Source organism: Sycon ciliatum, chromosome 1, assembly GCF_964019385.1.
Source record: "Sycon ciliatum chromosome 1, ocSycCili1.1, whole genome shotgun sequence".
Lineage (NCBI taxonomy): Eukaryota > Metazoa > Porifera > Calcarea > Leucosolenida > Sycettidae > Sycon > Sycon ciliatum.
The window spans coordinates 1,954,555-1,968,061 of NC_088643.1; the positions used below are offsets into that span (position 1 = coordinate 1,954,555).

At 46.6% G+C, this 13,507-nt stretch overlaps 1 protein-coding gene across 1 annotated transcript in view; it reads left to right on the plus strand.

The window, feature by feature from the left end:
• The window catches only part of LOC135809864 (dynein axonemal heavy chain 5-like), a 65,171-nt gene that overhangs the window by 17,436 nt on the left and 34,228 nt on the right, over positions 1-13,507 (plus strand). The window contains exons 19-33 of the mRNA XM_065323308.1: positions 78-182; positions 2,139-2,300; positions 3,192-3,416; positions 4,254-4,605; positions 5,208-5,395; positions 5,791-5,877; positions 6,495-6,737; positions 7,499-7,660; positions 7,826-8,072; positions 8,309-8,550; positions 9,069-9,209; positions 9,914-10,157; positions 10,582-10,724; positions 11,091-11,225; positions 12,070-12,192. Coding sequence (XP_065179380.1) covers positions 78-182; positions 2,139-2,300; positions 3,192-3,416; positions 4,254-4,605; positions 5,208-5,395; positions 5,791-5,877; positions 6,495-6,737; positions 7,499-7,660; positions 7,826-8,072; positions 8,309-8,550; positions 9,069-9,209; positions 9,914-10,157; positions 10,582-10,724; positions 11,091-11,225; positions 12,070-12,192 — 2,799 coding nt within the window. The remainder of the gene's footprint in view (positions 1-77; positions 183-2,138; positions 2,301-3,191; positions 3,417-4,253; positions 4,606-5,207; positions 5,396-5,790; positions 5,878-6,494; positions 6,738-7,498; positions 7,661-7,825; positions 8,073-8,308; positions 8,551-9,068; positions 9,210-9,913; positions 10,158-10,581; positions 10,725-11,090; positions 11,226-12,069; positions 12,193-13,507) is intronic.

The window sequence follows — 13,507 nt, forward strand, 5'->3', positions numbered from 1 at the left end:
TGTTTGTGTTTGTGTGTGTGTGTATATGTTTGCATCTGTGTGTGCACATGCGTGTGTACCTGTGCGTGTGTGTATAGGCTCACTTGTTGAGCGTGTTTGACAACGTCAAGACCGTGGACTTTCACGAGAAGGAATACGACCGGATCACGGCGATCAACTCGCGTGAACCGGAGACGATTCAGGTAGGTGCCAGCAGCAGTGAGAGATTGGAACACCGCTTCAATGCTTCTTATTCATGCGTGCATGCACATACACACACACACACACACACACACACACACACACACACACACACACACACACAAACACATCTCGGAAGAATGTGTATCATTGATCACAAGAATGTGTGAACTCGGTCCATGTGTACCATTGGCAACTGGGCCTAAACGTTAAATAAATTATACAACTTGTTGTGCTGGCCTGTGTCTTACATCACATACTGTATTGATGTGTTACATGACATGCTTAATACTAGTCAAAATACTAGTCATAATACTATTATTAGTACTAGTATTAATACTAGTACTACCAATACTAGTACAGTCTCCTATAGTAGGACAGGTCAGAACACCTTTGAACAAATATAAGTACTGTACATTTATTGGGGAAAATACGGTAATGAGACTTTGGGTTTAACGACACTTCGCGAATAAGGACACCTTTCTGATACCCCGGCGAGTGCCGTTAACCCTTTACCGGCAGCCCCATACTTGAATTCGACATGCATACTAAAGCCATGCCTGGTATGACAGGAAGCATCAGCCCACGGGGATTTCCCGTGGCCCTCACACAGCTTAGGTATGATCCTATCCGTAGCTGAAGAGATCTATGCGTGTCCCATTTGATTTCATTGAGAACTGAGCGATCGAAAATTTACAGAAATACACGCGCGCCGACAATGCCGTCTGCCTCCGTCAAAACGTCGTCAGGTGCATTTCCTCTTGCGCAGTGAATTCCTTTCGTCTTCAGAGGACTTCTCCGACGAGGACCTAGCAGACCTTAGCTCTGGGACCTACGACAGATAGATAAATACTTCGTTCCAGCCGCCGATGCAAGCAAATTTCAAATTGCGGAGCGGAGCGCACGCCAAGTAAATTCACACGCAAATATCGGGAGCTCCAGCCGCTGAAGACGATGTCGTCGTGATGTAACTGGAAGAATCTGATGGTGCTTATGGTGTGGAAGCCATGGAGAGTGATCCCCGTGTCGACAGTCTTCCAGAGACGGAATTTTAGGCCATCGACTTTCCACGTACCTGAGTGACGGCAGCGCTGCGCGACTTGCGCCGACCTTACGGAGCCATCGGACAGCGATTTTGGGGCGATGCTGCTCTCAATTGCGAGCGAGGCACGGCCACTGAAGTCTGTGATGGCTATGGCATTCGTTTCTGCTCTGATGTCGACTTGTTTTGGCAGTTTCATGTCAATGTCGGAATCTGACGATTTGCATTGTGTACAATTTCCGTGTTTAGACGTATAGGTGCCAATTTAGTAGCGTATGTGTGTGGTAGGTGAAAATAAATGTTTCCATGGTCAAGAAGTAGTACCAGACTTCCAAGAAAACATAACTTGCACATACAAAATGTGCCCTCGTTGTGAGGTATTGGCATCCTTCTCAATGTTATGGATTTCATATACAAAATGCACTTGCCGGTAAAGGGTTAAAAGCGAAGTTGACTGTATATACATACCTTCTCCTTAGAAAACCTACCACCTGTGCATTGCAGAATACTCGTAAACATTCCCCTGGATTTCATGACTGGAATAAGTCATCATCAGCAAGGCATCTGGCCTACCTAGCGCATATGTTGTAGATAGCTTTTCTCCAACTGCTCCCAGCCCCGTGCCATCTCCACACTTGTACAATGGGACGACAATAACTACATTTAGAAAGACTGTTTACTACAAGACGACTACGAAAACACAACTAGACATGACGAACTCAAGACGAAGACTGTTTTTCACACCACAGCAACACGCGCATGCACAAACACGACGTACACACGACGTACACAAAATAACGTACTACAACACATAATATTATATGAGATGAACCAGTTGATAAGCCTGGCATGGTATGCCATACCGGTAGCTCCCAACTGAACTTGTCGGTTTTTGACTTCCCTTTTTTGCACACAGCTTGAGAAGACGGTCATGGCGCAAGGTAACGTGGAGATATGGCTTGGCCAGCTGCTCGACATCTCTAAGGCCTCTGTGCACAGTGTGATCAGGCAGGCCTCGCATGCTATCAACGATCCCAGCTACGAGATGATGGAATTTCTTGAGAACTTCCCAGCACAGGTAATCCTCCATTGCATGTACAGTACTCATGCATGTACAGTACTCATGCATGGTCAGTACTCATGCATGGTGAGGTCATAGTCATATTGTGTCATGTCCAAAAACCTCTACACGTGCGTAATTGAAATATTAGACACCCTTAGCAAATAACGGTAACGCTATATTTTACGGTACTCGTACCTTGATCACCCAAATAGCGTTGAAGCTGCAGCGTATAAACGTTATGGGGGCTGATTTATCGTTGTGACCAACGGTACGTGTTTTGGCCAAATATTGCATAGTCCGTACGCATTTCACCTTGTATCGCGTATATGGTGACAAAAATGGTTGTACCGCGCGAAATCAAAGCTATTCTCGTGGCAACAGCGTACTAAAAATAGCGTGCATCTTGCTAAAGGTCGAACCCAAATCACGGTATTTTCCCCCTTACGATAACACCGTTACAACATAATGTTTTTTGCTAAGGGTGTCTATTGCCATGTTCTGGTAACTGCTAATATCTAGTGTGTGTGTATGTTTAGTAGACAAGAGGCTCTCCTTTGCTAACTTGTGTGGTTTATGATTACAGTGGAACCTGTGTAAGACGACTGCGCATGGGACCTTCAAAACGTGGTATCTGTTACCAGGTGGTCTCCTTATCCAGGGTCATTTGACTGGAAATAACATCCCTCGGTCCTGGTTTCAATGGTCTTCTAGGGCAGGTGGTCGCCTTATCTAAGTGGTCGCCTTGACAGGTTGTACTGGACATGGATCAGAGGTGCTAGCATCAATGCATCACCTCAACATCATACTATCCTGGCTTTTGATTGGCACCCGCCATGCATGAACAGCCAGGACTGGATCAACTAACCTGTGTTTCATGTTCTGTGTGGAATGTTTCGTTCACTACAGGTTGGCATTCTCGGCATCCAGTTTCTCTGGACTCGAGACGCTCAGTTTGCGCTCACGAATGCACGTGCTGACAAGAAGATCATGGCGGCAACGAACCAGGCGTTCTTGGAGATGTTGAACCGACTGATTGACAAGACACTGCAGAATCTGACCAAGATCCAGCGTGTGAAGTACGAGACCTTGATCACCATCCACGTTCATCAACGTGATATCTTCGATGACATTGTAAGTAGAGATAACTCTCGAATCACACTCCAAATTTCTACATTGTGATATGTATGAGAGAGACAGACCGAGACAGATGGAGGAAGATAAATAGTATTTGGGTGTTGATCAAAGTGTACTGTGCTAGAAGTGCTGAGTTGATCTAAATTGTTCTGCCAGAACATCTCATATTAGTAAAACTGTGAACGTTACCATTCGGCTGTTTCTTTTAAAATATATAAAACTCTCCTCCATGCGCTCTAAAGCCGACCATTGCTACCCTCGGTAGCCATTACTCACACCAATAACCACAAACAATGAAGGGGTCACGGGTCAAACATTTCCTTCTGACTGCTGTTTTGCCTATCAAAGGCTCTTCAGAGAAGGTGATACTGGATATTGATATAATTATTACACGGACTGCTTTTCATACTACAGCAACACGCGCATACACCAACATAACGTACACAAAATAACGTACTATATACGATATGGTAAGTCTATCGATATACGGTGCATACGGTATGATACGGTAGAAAATCCGTCTACTACAGTAAGCACCTGCTTTTATAAGCAACAGTACTGTACATATGTGCCATTTTCTGTGCTAACTCCCATGTCAGGAATACATCATGATAATAATTGATAATAATAATAATTATTATTATAAATCCGCTTCGGTCTTCATTGCGTTGGCCATGTATCTAATTATGTTCTTCTTTTCTTGCCTCAAACTCTCAATACCCTTGCTCTCTTTTGGGGTTCTTACCCCACGTCATGACAACGTGAAAGAAATACAGCCAACTCAATAATAATGACTCTGCGTTGCTCTGTGGATATGTGTCGTGCACTGCACAGGTGAAGATGCATGTGAAGACGCCGAGCGACTTTGAGTGGCTGAAGCAGACACGGTTCTACTTCAACGACGACACAGACAAGACACTGATCAGCATTACGGATGTCAACTTCGAGTACCAGAACGAGTTCTTGGGCTGCACGGATCGTCTGGTGATCACGCCGCTGACTGATCGCTGCTACATCACCCTAGCACAGGCGCTTGGCATGGCACTGGGTGGTGCCCCGGCCGGACCTGCTGGAACCGGTAAAACGGAGACGACCAAGGACATGGGCAAGGCACTGGGCAAGTACGTTGTCGTCTTCAACTGTTCCGATCAGATGGACTTCAGAGGACTGGGACGTATCTACAAAGGTAAGCTGATTACTTGCACTGCACATGTACCGTATTTCCCTGAATATAAGTCGCACCCTTTAACACTAAACTTCAGAGTCAACAAAGGGGATGCGACTTACAATCAAGCATGATTACTACTGAAGTGAATATATCGAAACGATATGACATAGACCTGGACATAAGAGTGTGACTTACAGTCGGGGAAATACGGTACCTTATTTGTATGTGGCATACATGTACTGTGCTGTTTCCTCAATCTGGGGACAAACTGTTTCGTATTTTGTGCACTCGTCAGCGTAGCATAGAGAAAGTGAGGCTGAACTAACTTCATAACAATGAATAATAATATTTCCAAAGCCAAACTTGTACTGTGTTCTTTATATGGTGCTCCTTATAGTCAGTAGAGTTGGTACTACACAATTTGCCTGATGTTTGTTTGGTTTTGGACAATCGTGTATGCATAATGTGCATGCCTGCCTGTGCTTGAGTGTCCGTAGATGTGAGGAGGAAAATACAAGGTGCAAGGCATAGCAATGTTCTTTCCTCGGTGTGCTGGCATCATCTTGCCATTCCGACACAGCTCTTAGCAACACTGTTTTATCTTCTCTTGTCCTGTACAGGTCTAGCTCAGTCGGGCAGCTGGGGCTGTTTTGATGAGTTCAACCGCATTGAGCTGCCGGTGTTGTCCGTGGCCGCACAGCAGATTGCAATTGTGTTGCAGTGCAAGAAGGAGAGGAAGTCCCACTTCATCTTTACCGACGGCGACGTGGTGTCGTTGAGTCCGGAGTTTGGCCTCTTCTTGACAATGGTAGGTGCTGCACTGGTTTGCTGCTTCAAAGGCTGGGAGCAGTAGAGTTTGTCGACATGGTGTTCTCTTGCATCCACTACAATGCCTTGAACTGTATCATCGGAATGATGCCATTGTCTCTTTCCAAGATATATGCCTATGACATGGATCGTCACGAAGAAACTCTTTGTGATGATGTCATGGCATATGCAGTATATGCCAATATAATAATTATGGAAAGTGATATCTCTTCTCAACAAGTGTAGATTTTGTCTCATTCATGCAATGGACACATGTGACCTTCCAGTATTGGTCAGTTCCGGTGTGCTGACATTTGTGATTTGGGATAATCAACTCATCATTCATGCCTGTGCCTCTGTGTTGCCCGCCCATGTCTCTGTGATGGTATTGTGCAGAACCCTGGCTACGCCGGTCGACAGGAGCTGCCAGAAAACCTCAAGATCAACTTCAGAACCGTTGCCATGATGGTGCCCGATCGTCAGGTAAATGAGCAGCAAGTAGATCATCATCATGTCATCATGATGTTATCATGATGTCACAATGATGTCGTGCACAAGGTCAATGTTATGATGTTTGCTGACTAGATCAGGTAGACGTGAGGCATTGATGCTTTACTGGCTGTAGCAGTAGACATAAAGGCTGTGTGTGACGGGCCGTGGCACCCGGTGCGGCCCGTCCGGCCATTGCTGGACCATAAAATTATTTCTTAACTGTTGACCCACCCGATTCGAGCAAATTGGGTTTTCGTCAATAATTTCCAATGGAGAATCTCATTTTGGCCGGATCACCTGATAACGGTGATGCTGCCATACGGCCCTGCTGCAGATGCCTGTTGCAGATGCCTGTTGCAGATGCCTGTTGCAGATGCCTGTTGCAGATGCCTGTTGCACATGCCTGTTGCACATGCCTGTTGCAGATACCTGTTGCAGATGCCTATTGCACACATTACAGAGTCTAATCAACACCAGGCCGACAATCTCTTACTTCTTAGTGACACAACTACCTCAGTGATCAGGATGTAGAGAATGGTCCAGGTCAAATCTCTTGTCAAAGTGAATTCACTGTGACTGCTTTGCTCTCGGTTTCCATGTGTTCCCAGATTATCATCCGTGTCAAACTTGCCAGTGCTGGTTTCCTGGAGAACATCAACCTGTCGAGAAAGTTCTACACACTCTACAAGCTGTGCGAAGAGCAGCTCTCCAAGCAAGTGCACTACGACTTTGGACTGCGCAACATCCTGTCCGTGCTGCGAACGCTGGGAACGGTGAAGCGCAAGAACCCTACGGACAGCGAGAGCACAACAGTGATGAGAGTCTTGCGTGACATGAACCTATCCAAACTGGTAAGGGATGAATAGAACCTATCCAAACTGGTAAGGGATGAATAGAACCTATCTAAACTGGTAAGGGATGAACCTATCCAAACTGGTAAGGGATGAATAGAACCTATCCAAACTGGTAAGGGTTGAATAGAACCTATCCAAACTGGTAAGGGATGAACCTATCCAAACTGGTAAGGGATGAATAGAATCCATGGAATAAGTACGAAATAGTGGTTGCGACTTCGGCGATGATTTGTGTGAAAAGGGTTTGCTCCCCACACTGGAGCTCACACTATTCCGTCAAGTATCAATTCAAGTTTGAAGAAGGGCTGAGGCTTCCTAAGTCATACTAGGTGACATAATTCGCATCTTTTTTTTGGCGCTACACTCTGCGTATATACTGCTCTTGTGTGGCTTCCACGGTATTCATTGTTATTACCTGACGATGGCCAAGTGCCGAAACGTTGTAAAAATAACGGAACTGGTTCGGATGTGATATGCAGCGCTATGGGAATGGGTGTGTCCACCCGAATTCTTTTATCAATTCAAGTCACTGGAATAAGAACTTGGAACATCCTGAAAAGCTAGTACATGTACTTCCAACTTCATGCATGCACACTGCTTTTACAGTTTCTTGTGCCAATCCTCAGACCATGGCTGCTTTAGGCAGAATCGTAATTATTGCCTACAGAATCAGATGGATGCAATGACTGTATATTGTGTGTTGCAACCACTGAGGCGTGTCGCTATGGCGTGTGCTGCGTACTGTGTGCTGCCTATAGGTGGACGAGGATGAACCGTTGTTCTTGAGCTTGATCAACGATCTGTTCCCTGGCATTGTCTTGGACAAGGCTGGCTACCCGGACCTGGAAGGCGCTATCGCAGAGAATGTCGAGAAAGCGGGTCTGGTCAACCATCCGCCGTGGGTTCTCAAGCTCATTCAGGTGAGATTCCTAGAGCGTGATTATCTCTGTACGCATAGTTCCATTGCATGTGTACAGAACAGTCACAAGACTACGGTCATCAGTAACAACCATCGACAAGAATATGAAATTTTGTTTGGTGACCCCGTTTATGGGTTTTTATGTCTTTATTCTTGACATCTCTAGCTGTTTGAAACCCAGCGTGTACGCCATGGCATGATGGCCCTGGGTCCCAGCGGCGCAGGCAAAACAAAGTGCATTCACATGTTGATGAAGGCCATGACCGACTGTGGAGAGCCACATCGTGAGATGAGAATGAATCCAAAGGCCATCACGGCGCCGCAGATGTTCGGACGTCTCGACGTCGCCACCAACGATTGGACTGACGGCATCTTCTCAACGCTGTGGAGGCGAACACACAAAGCCAAGAAAGGTTAGAATCTGTCACGTACATGTATATCTAGATTGCTTGCAATGGTACTGCAACTAAACTAAAATACCATATCACCCATGACAACACATCATCATGACAGCACACCATCATCCGTAATGAATGTAGCCTCCCTGCAGGAGGGGAAAGCGTAGTATCTCTCTAATATGTCGATGTTCAGCTGGTGCTGTTGATGACTTTTCTTACATCGTTATACAACGCATCTATTTACTCTGCAGGTGAACATATCTGGCTGGTGTTGGATGGACCGGTGGATGCTATCTGGATTGAAAACTTGAACAGTGTACTGGACGACAACAAGACATTGACACTGGCGAATGGTGACCGTATTCCAATGGCACCCTGGTGTAAGATTGTGTTTGAACCGCACAACATCGACAACGCCTCGCCGGCCACTGTGTCACGAAACGGCATGGTCTTCATGAGCTCGTCGGCTTTGGACTGGAGGCCGATCCTTGATGTAAGGATGTCTGGCTGGGGCCAATTGCAATTTCTATTCTATATACTGTCGTGACATGGAAATCCGGTCGAATGATGCATGGCACGCGTGCGCCCTCAGTGCATGCATAACTTTGCATGCAGTGCACGTGTTGTTCGTATGCATACTCGCGCCTGTATGACCACCGCCCTGGGCTGCTTGCCCTCCGACCGGATTTCCATGTCCACGACAGCACGATAGTGTGTTTCCTACATCGAACCTTACAGAAGTCAAATTCAAAGCATTGAATGTAAATCAATTCTAGATCGTAATGATCTTTACTTGCATAGCTGCCTTGTGTAGCTTGTGACTAGGTTGCTGTGCGTTTCCACACCATTCTACACCCCGTAGACACTGACTCACTATGCAGATACGTGCCGTAGAAAGATGGCTGCCGCTCTAGGTTTTGAGTATTTTCCTTGCCAACAAGTAACAGAGGTGGTGTCCACCTGTGCAAGTAACTGAGGTGTTGTTGTCCTTCTATTCTTGTCGGTCGCCAGGGATGGCTGATGACGCGCCAGTCGTCGGAGGCGGAGGTCATTCGTGAACTATTCCATGCCAGCTTCCAGGAGGTCTATAACTACAGCTCCACCATGCTCTTCCCCAAGATGGAAATTCTGGAGTGCAATTACATCTCCCAGGTACTGCACTTTTGCTTGCATGTGTTGTACAGGTGTGACTTTCTTCTCAGTATGCATATGCCGTGATGTATGGGGCAAGTAGATATTATTATTACTGTAAGGCACAGTGCATCTGCACGGAAATGGACTTACTGATAATATCTTGACTTGTTGTTGCTGCTGCTGCATGACATACACACAAATGTACCACAGTACAGTACTGTGGGTCGCCGAAGAACTGGGGGGTCAGTCTCCTAGCCTAGACCGTTCTTGTTTTCATGTATTACAGTCTATGGGCAGTTGAGTCACCGTGTATACATTGGTATGCTGTGCTTGATAAAATTCTAGCCTGGTCGTTACTCAGCGCTCTGTTCTTCAGCGCTCTGTTCTTCAGCGCTCTGTTCTTCGGCGCTCTGTTCTTCGGCGCTCTGTTCTTCAGCGCTCTGTTCTTCTGCGCTCTGTTCCTCAGCGCTCTGTTCTTCGGCGCTCTGTTCTTCGGCGCTCTGTTCTTCAGCGCTCTGTTCTTCGGCGCTCTGTTCTTCAGCGTTCTGTTCTTCGGCGCTCTGTTCTTCGGCGCTACCCGACACTACTGTAGGAGTAGGAATGTGTGGTGTTAGGTTTTCCTGCGGCAGTACACGCCGACACTTTACTTTTTGTTTGCTGCCTATACACAACACTGCCTTATACAATTCACCCCCTTGCTCCCTGCGCCTTTGTCACTGTAGGCTGTCAAGATGTTGGAAGGCAGCTTGCCGAAGAAAGAGAAGGAAGACATGTCCATGCCCGACAAAGCAGTGCTGGAGCGCTACTACATCTTCGGTGTGATGTGGAGTATTGGCGCTCTGCTTGAGCTGGGTGACCGCTCCAAGATGGAGACATTCCTGAAGGAGAAGACGAAGCTGAACTTGCCAAAAATTGAGCCCGGTTCCGGGAACACCATCTTTGAGTTTGTTGTGAACAATGAAACTGGTAAGTGACTTGATACAATGGACTGTGATGAGGTGGGCAGAGCACGATCTTGCCGCTTGAACGAGCCATTTGCTCGCCCAAGCAGTGCTTGTGGTATGTAAGGTCCAAGTAGTGGAAATGCTGGAACCAGGCGTACGCACCCATTTAAGGATAGTGCATGCCTGTGTGCTTGTGTATGCACTTATGTAACACTTTGGGGGCTGGTTAAAGTCCATTTCAGTCACCCGTGACTTTGGATAATTTTTTGTTCTCAGTCCCCGCCAACTCCCAGTTCCCCGGTCATGGAATGCTGGTTCATTAGTATGTGTTTCTGTTCTCTGCCATCCACACACATCGACACACACACACGCACACGCACACACACACGCACACACACACACACACACACACACACACACACACACACACACACAAACACACATAGGCGAGTGGCAGCATTGGATGGACAGAGTGCCCGAGTATAACTATCCGCATGATGAAGTACCCGAGTACTCCTCTATCTTGGTACCCAACGTTGACAATGTGCGAACGGATTACATCATCCAGTGCATATCCAAACAAGACTTGGTAAGCATAGCGCTGCGTTACGGTCGACCATTGAGTGACTTCAGTGGCTTGAACAGTTGAATTTCGGTGTGTGGTTCTTGTCATATGACCCATGCGTTATAAATCACATGACATGCCAGTCTAAGATGCACTGTGCGGCCTGTTCATGAGTTATGCCAGTGCTTGAATGTAATCTAATCTGTTCTCCGTGTTGAGTATCCTGTGACTGCCCAGCTGACCCTGGGTACCACATGCTTGTGTGCATATGTCATTTTGTGTCTTATTGTATGTGTGTGTGTGTGCACATGCATGTGCGCGTGTGTGTGCGTGTGTGTGTGTGTGTGTGTGTGTGTGTGTGCTTGTACGTGTGGGTATGTATGTTTGTAGGGAGTGCTGTTGATCGGTGAGCAAGGTACGGCTAAGACAGTCATCATCAAGGGCTTCATGGGAAAGTCGAACCCTGAAGAGCATCTCAGCAAGAGCTTCAACTTCTCCTCAGCCTCCACACCCAACATGTTCCAGGTAAGATTAGTGTTCAGGCACACACAACACCCATCCCTGTAGACTGTAGGGATTGAATTGGCTGTGTACATGTGAACAGGCACAAAATGACAAGATGCTCCAGTTCCTTACCCTGTCCCCAACTCACTAGCTGTGCACATCAGGTAAAACACTGTTTTACCATGCATTTCTGTTCAGCTAGCTCGGAGCTAGAGCAAGACTGGGTGCGAGTACATGTACCGTACTATCCGTATTACTAGTATAAACCACACTGACGTACAAGTCGCACCCAGATGTTGTGTCACGGAATACAGACATCTACCCTGTATTATTATCAATATTCATTTGACCACCGTAGTAGTATAAGCCGCCGCACTGACTGACATATTTGGTAAAGGGTTAAGAGTGTCTAAAGTTCGGCTTATACTCCGAAAAACATGGTACTCATAGTTTGTGTCATTTTACTTTGGCATGCCCAGCAGACCCAGAGGTATTGTACATGGTTGACATGGATGAGCGACCACTGATGATGTGTCGAGAATGGATTACTACGAGTGTGCAGTACATACTTCGTTTGTTCTAGCGTACGTTCTTGTCTGAGGTTATGAGTACTGTTTCTCCCGTACTTAAACAGTGTTTGTGTGTGTCCATGTGTGTGTGTGTGCATGTGTGCGTGTATATGTGCACATGTGTGTCCATGTGAGCCTGTATGTGCATGTGTGTGTATGTGTGTCCATGTGTGCCTGTATGCCTGTGTGTGTGTGTGTGTGCCCGTGGGTCTGTGTGTATGTGTGCCCGTGGGTCTGTGTGTATGTGTGCATGTCTATATTATGTGTGTGTCTGTGTGTCTGTTTGGTGTATTCAGAGAACCATTGAGAGCTACGTTGACAAGAGGGTGGGCAGTACATATGGCCCACCGGCTGGAAAGAAGATGACCGTATTCGTTGACGATATCAACATGCCCATCATCAATGAATGGGGAGATCAGGTACGCAAACCATTCATACCGGGCACCCATACAGAACTCTTAGAATGTAATGACAAATTCAATGGTCCCTACTGGGATACGCCAAACCTATAGCATAGGCTTGTGTTGGAGTACCACAAGTGTATTGCAACGGTTCCTGTTTGGAGTTCTTGTGGTGACAGCTGGTGTTGTAACTGATTTCTTTTTAACCTGCTCCCAGCCCCGTGCCATCTCCACAATCAGACTATGGACGACAAGATAACTACATTTGAAAGACATATATTTGTGATAAGACGACGGAAACATAACTAGACATGGCGAACTCAACATGAAGACTGCTTTTCACACCACAGCAACACGCGCATGCACCAACACCACATACACACGACGTACACAAAATAATGTACATGTACTACAACACTAGTTCCTCTCAGACTTTCTTTCTTTGTACAACTCTTTGATGAATTATTTCCAAACAGTAACATTACTTTTAGTTCATGTCGTTGCCGTTTTGCCTCTATCACCTTGATAACGGAGCAGTGAAAGTATGTTACAATTTGGAATCCTCAACAGCTCAAAGCTGATCGATTTGGACAGTGTAGCAGCAGGCGCGTCGCACCGACTTTGGAGGTGGGGCGGCCATAGAACTTTTAGAAGGGGGTGCACGGGTCGTCCCCGGGAAAAATTTCAACAATTGAAGCCAATTGCAAGCATTTCCGGGCATTTGGTGCCATTTCAGTGTACGGTAACTACAATGAAAGACTTTTTCATTCTGCAAAAAACCAAGAAGATGCTACGATCGGGGAGTACAGGTTCCTGCACGAGTACGAGGGAAGTACCGCGGAATCCAGCCCGCGCCGCGATAGCGGCAAGGGCTGGATGAACAGCGGTACTGGCCGAGTATGAGTGACTGGAACGTGTTTCCCATGTGCACCCAAGCCAAATAAAGAGATACATGACAGACACACCTGCATTGTGTTTGGTGATTGTTTTCTGCATTCTGGTACAGTTTTTTGTAGTAGTCCATAGTGCTTTTTTTCTCGTGGTGCCATTGACATGGTCGACAGGGCGTCGGGCAGGGCATTCTGGCTGTTCTGTTCCTACGGATTTTTGCCACGTCTTGATCGGAAACGTCGGCGAATTGCGCGGGTCCTGCAGGTTGCTGAGCATTGTGCGCTTTGGTTGAGGCTCATCCGGCTTGTCGTCAACTTTTCGGAGGAGCTCATTCACATCGCCGATATCTTTCAACAAAGGGGCTTCTTTTCTCCCAGTTCCAGATCAAATGTTGGGGCGCCATGATGACAGTTGTGGTTGCAAACAGTCGCTCTTCTGCTTT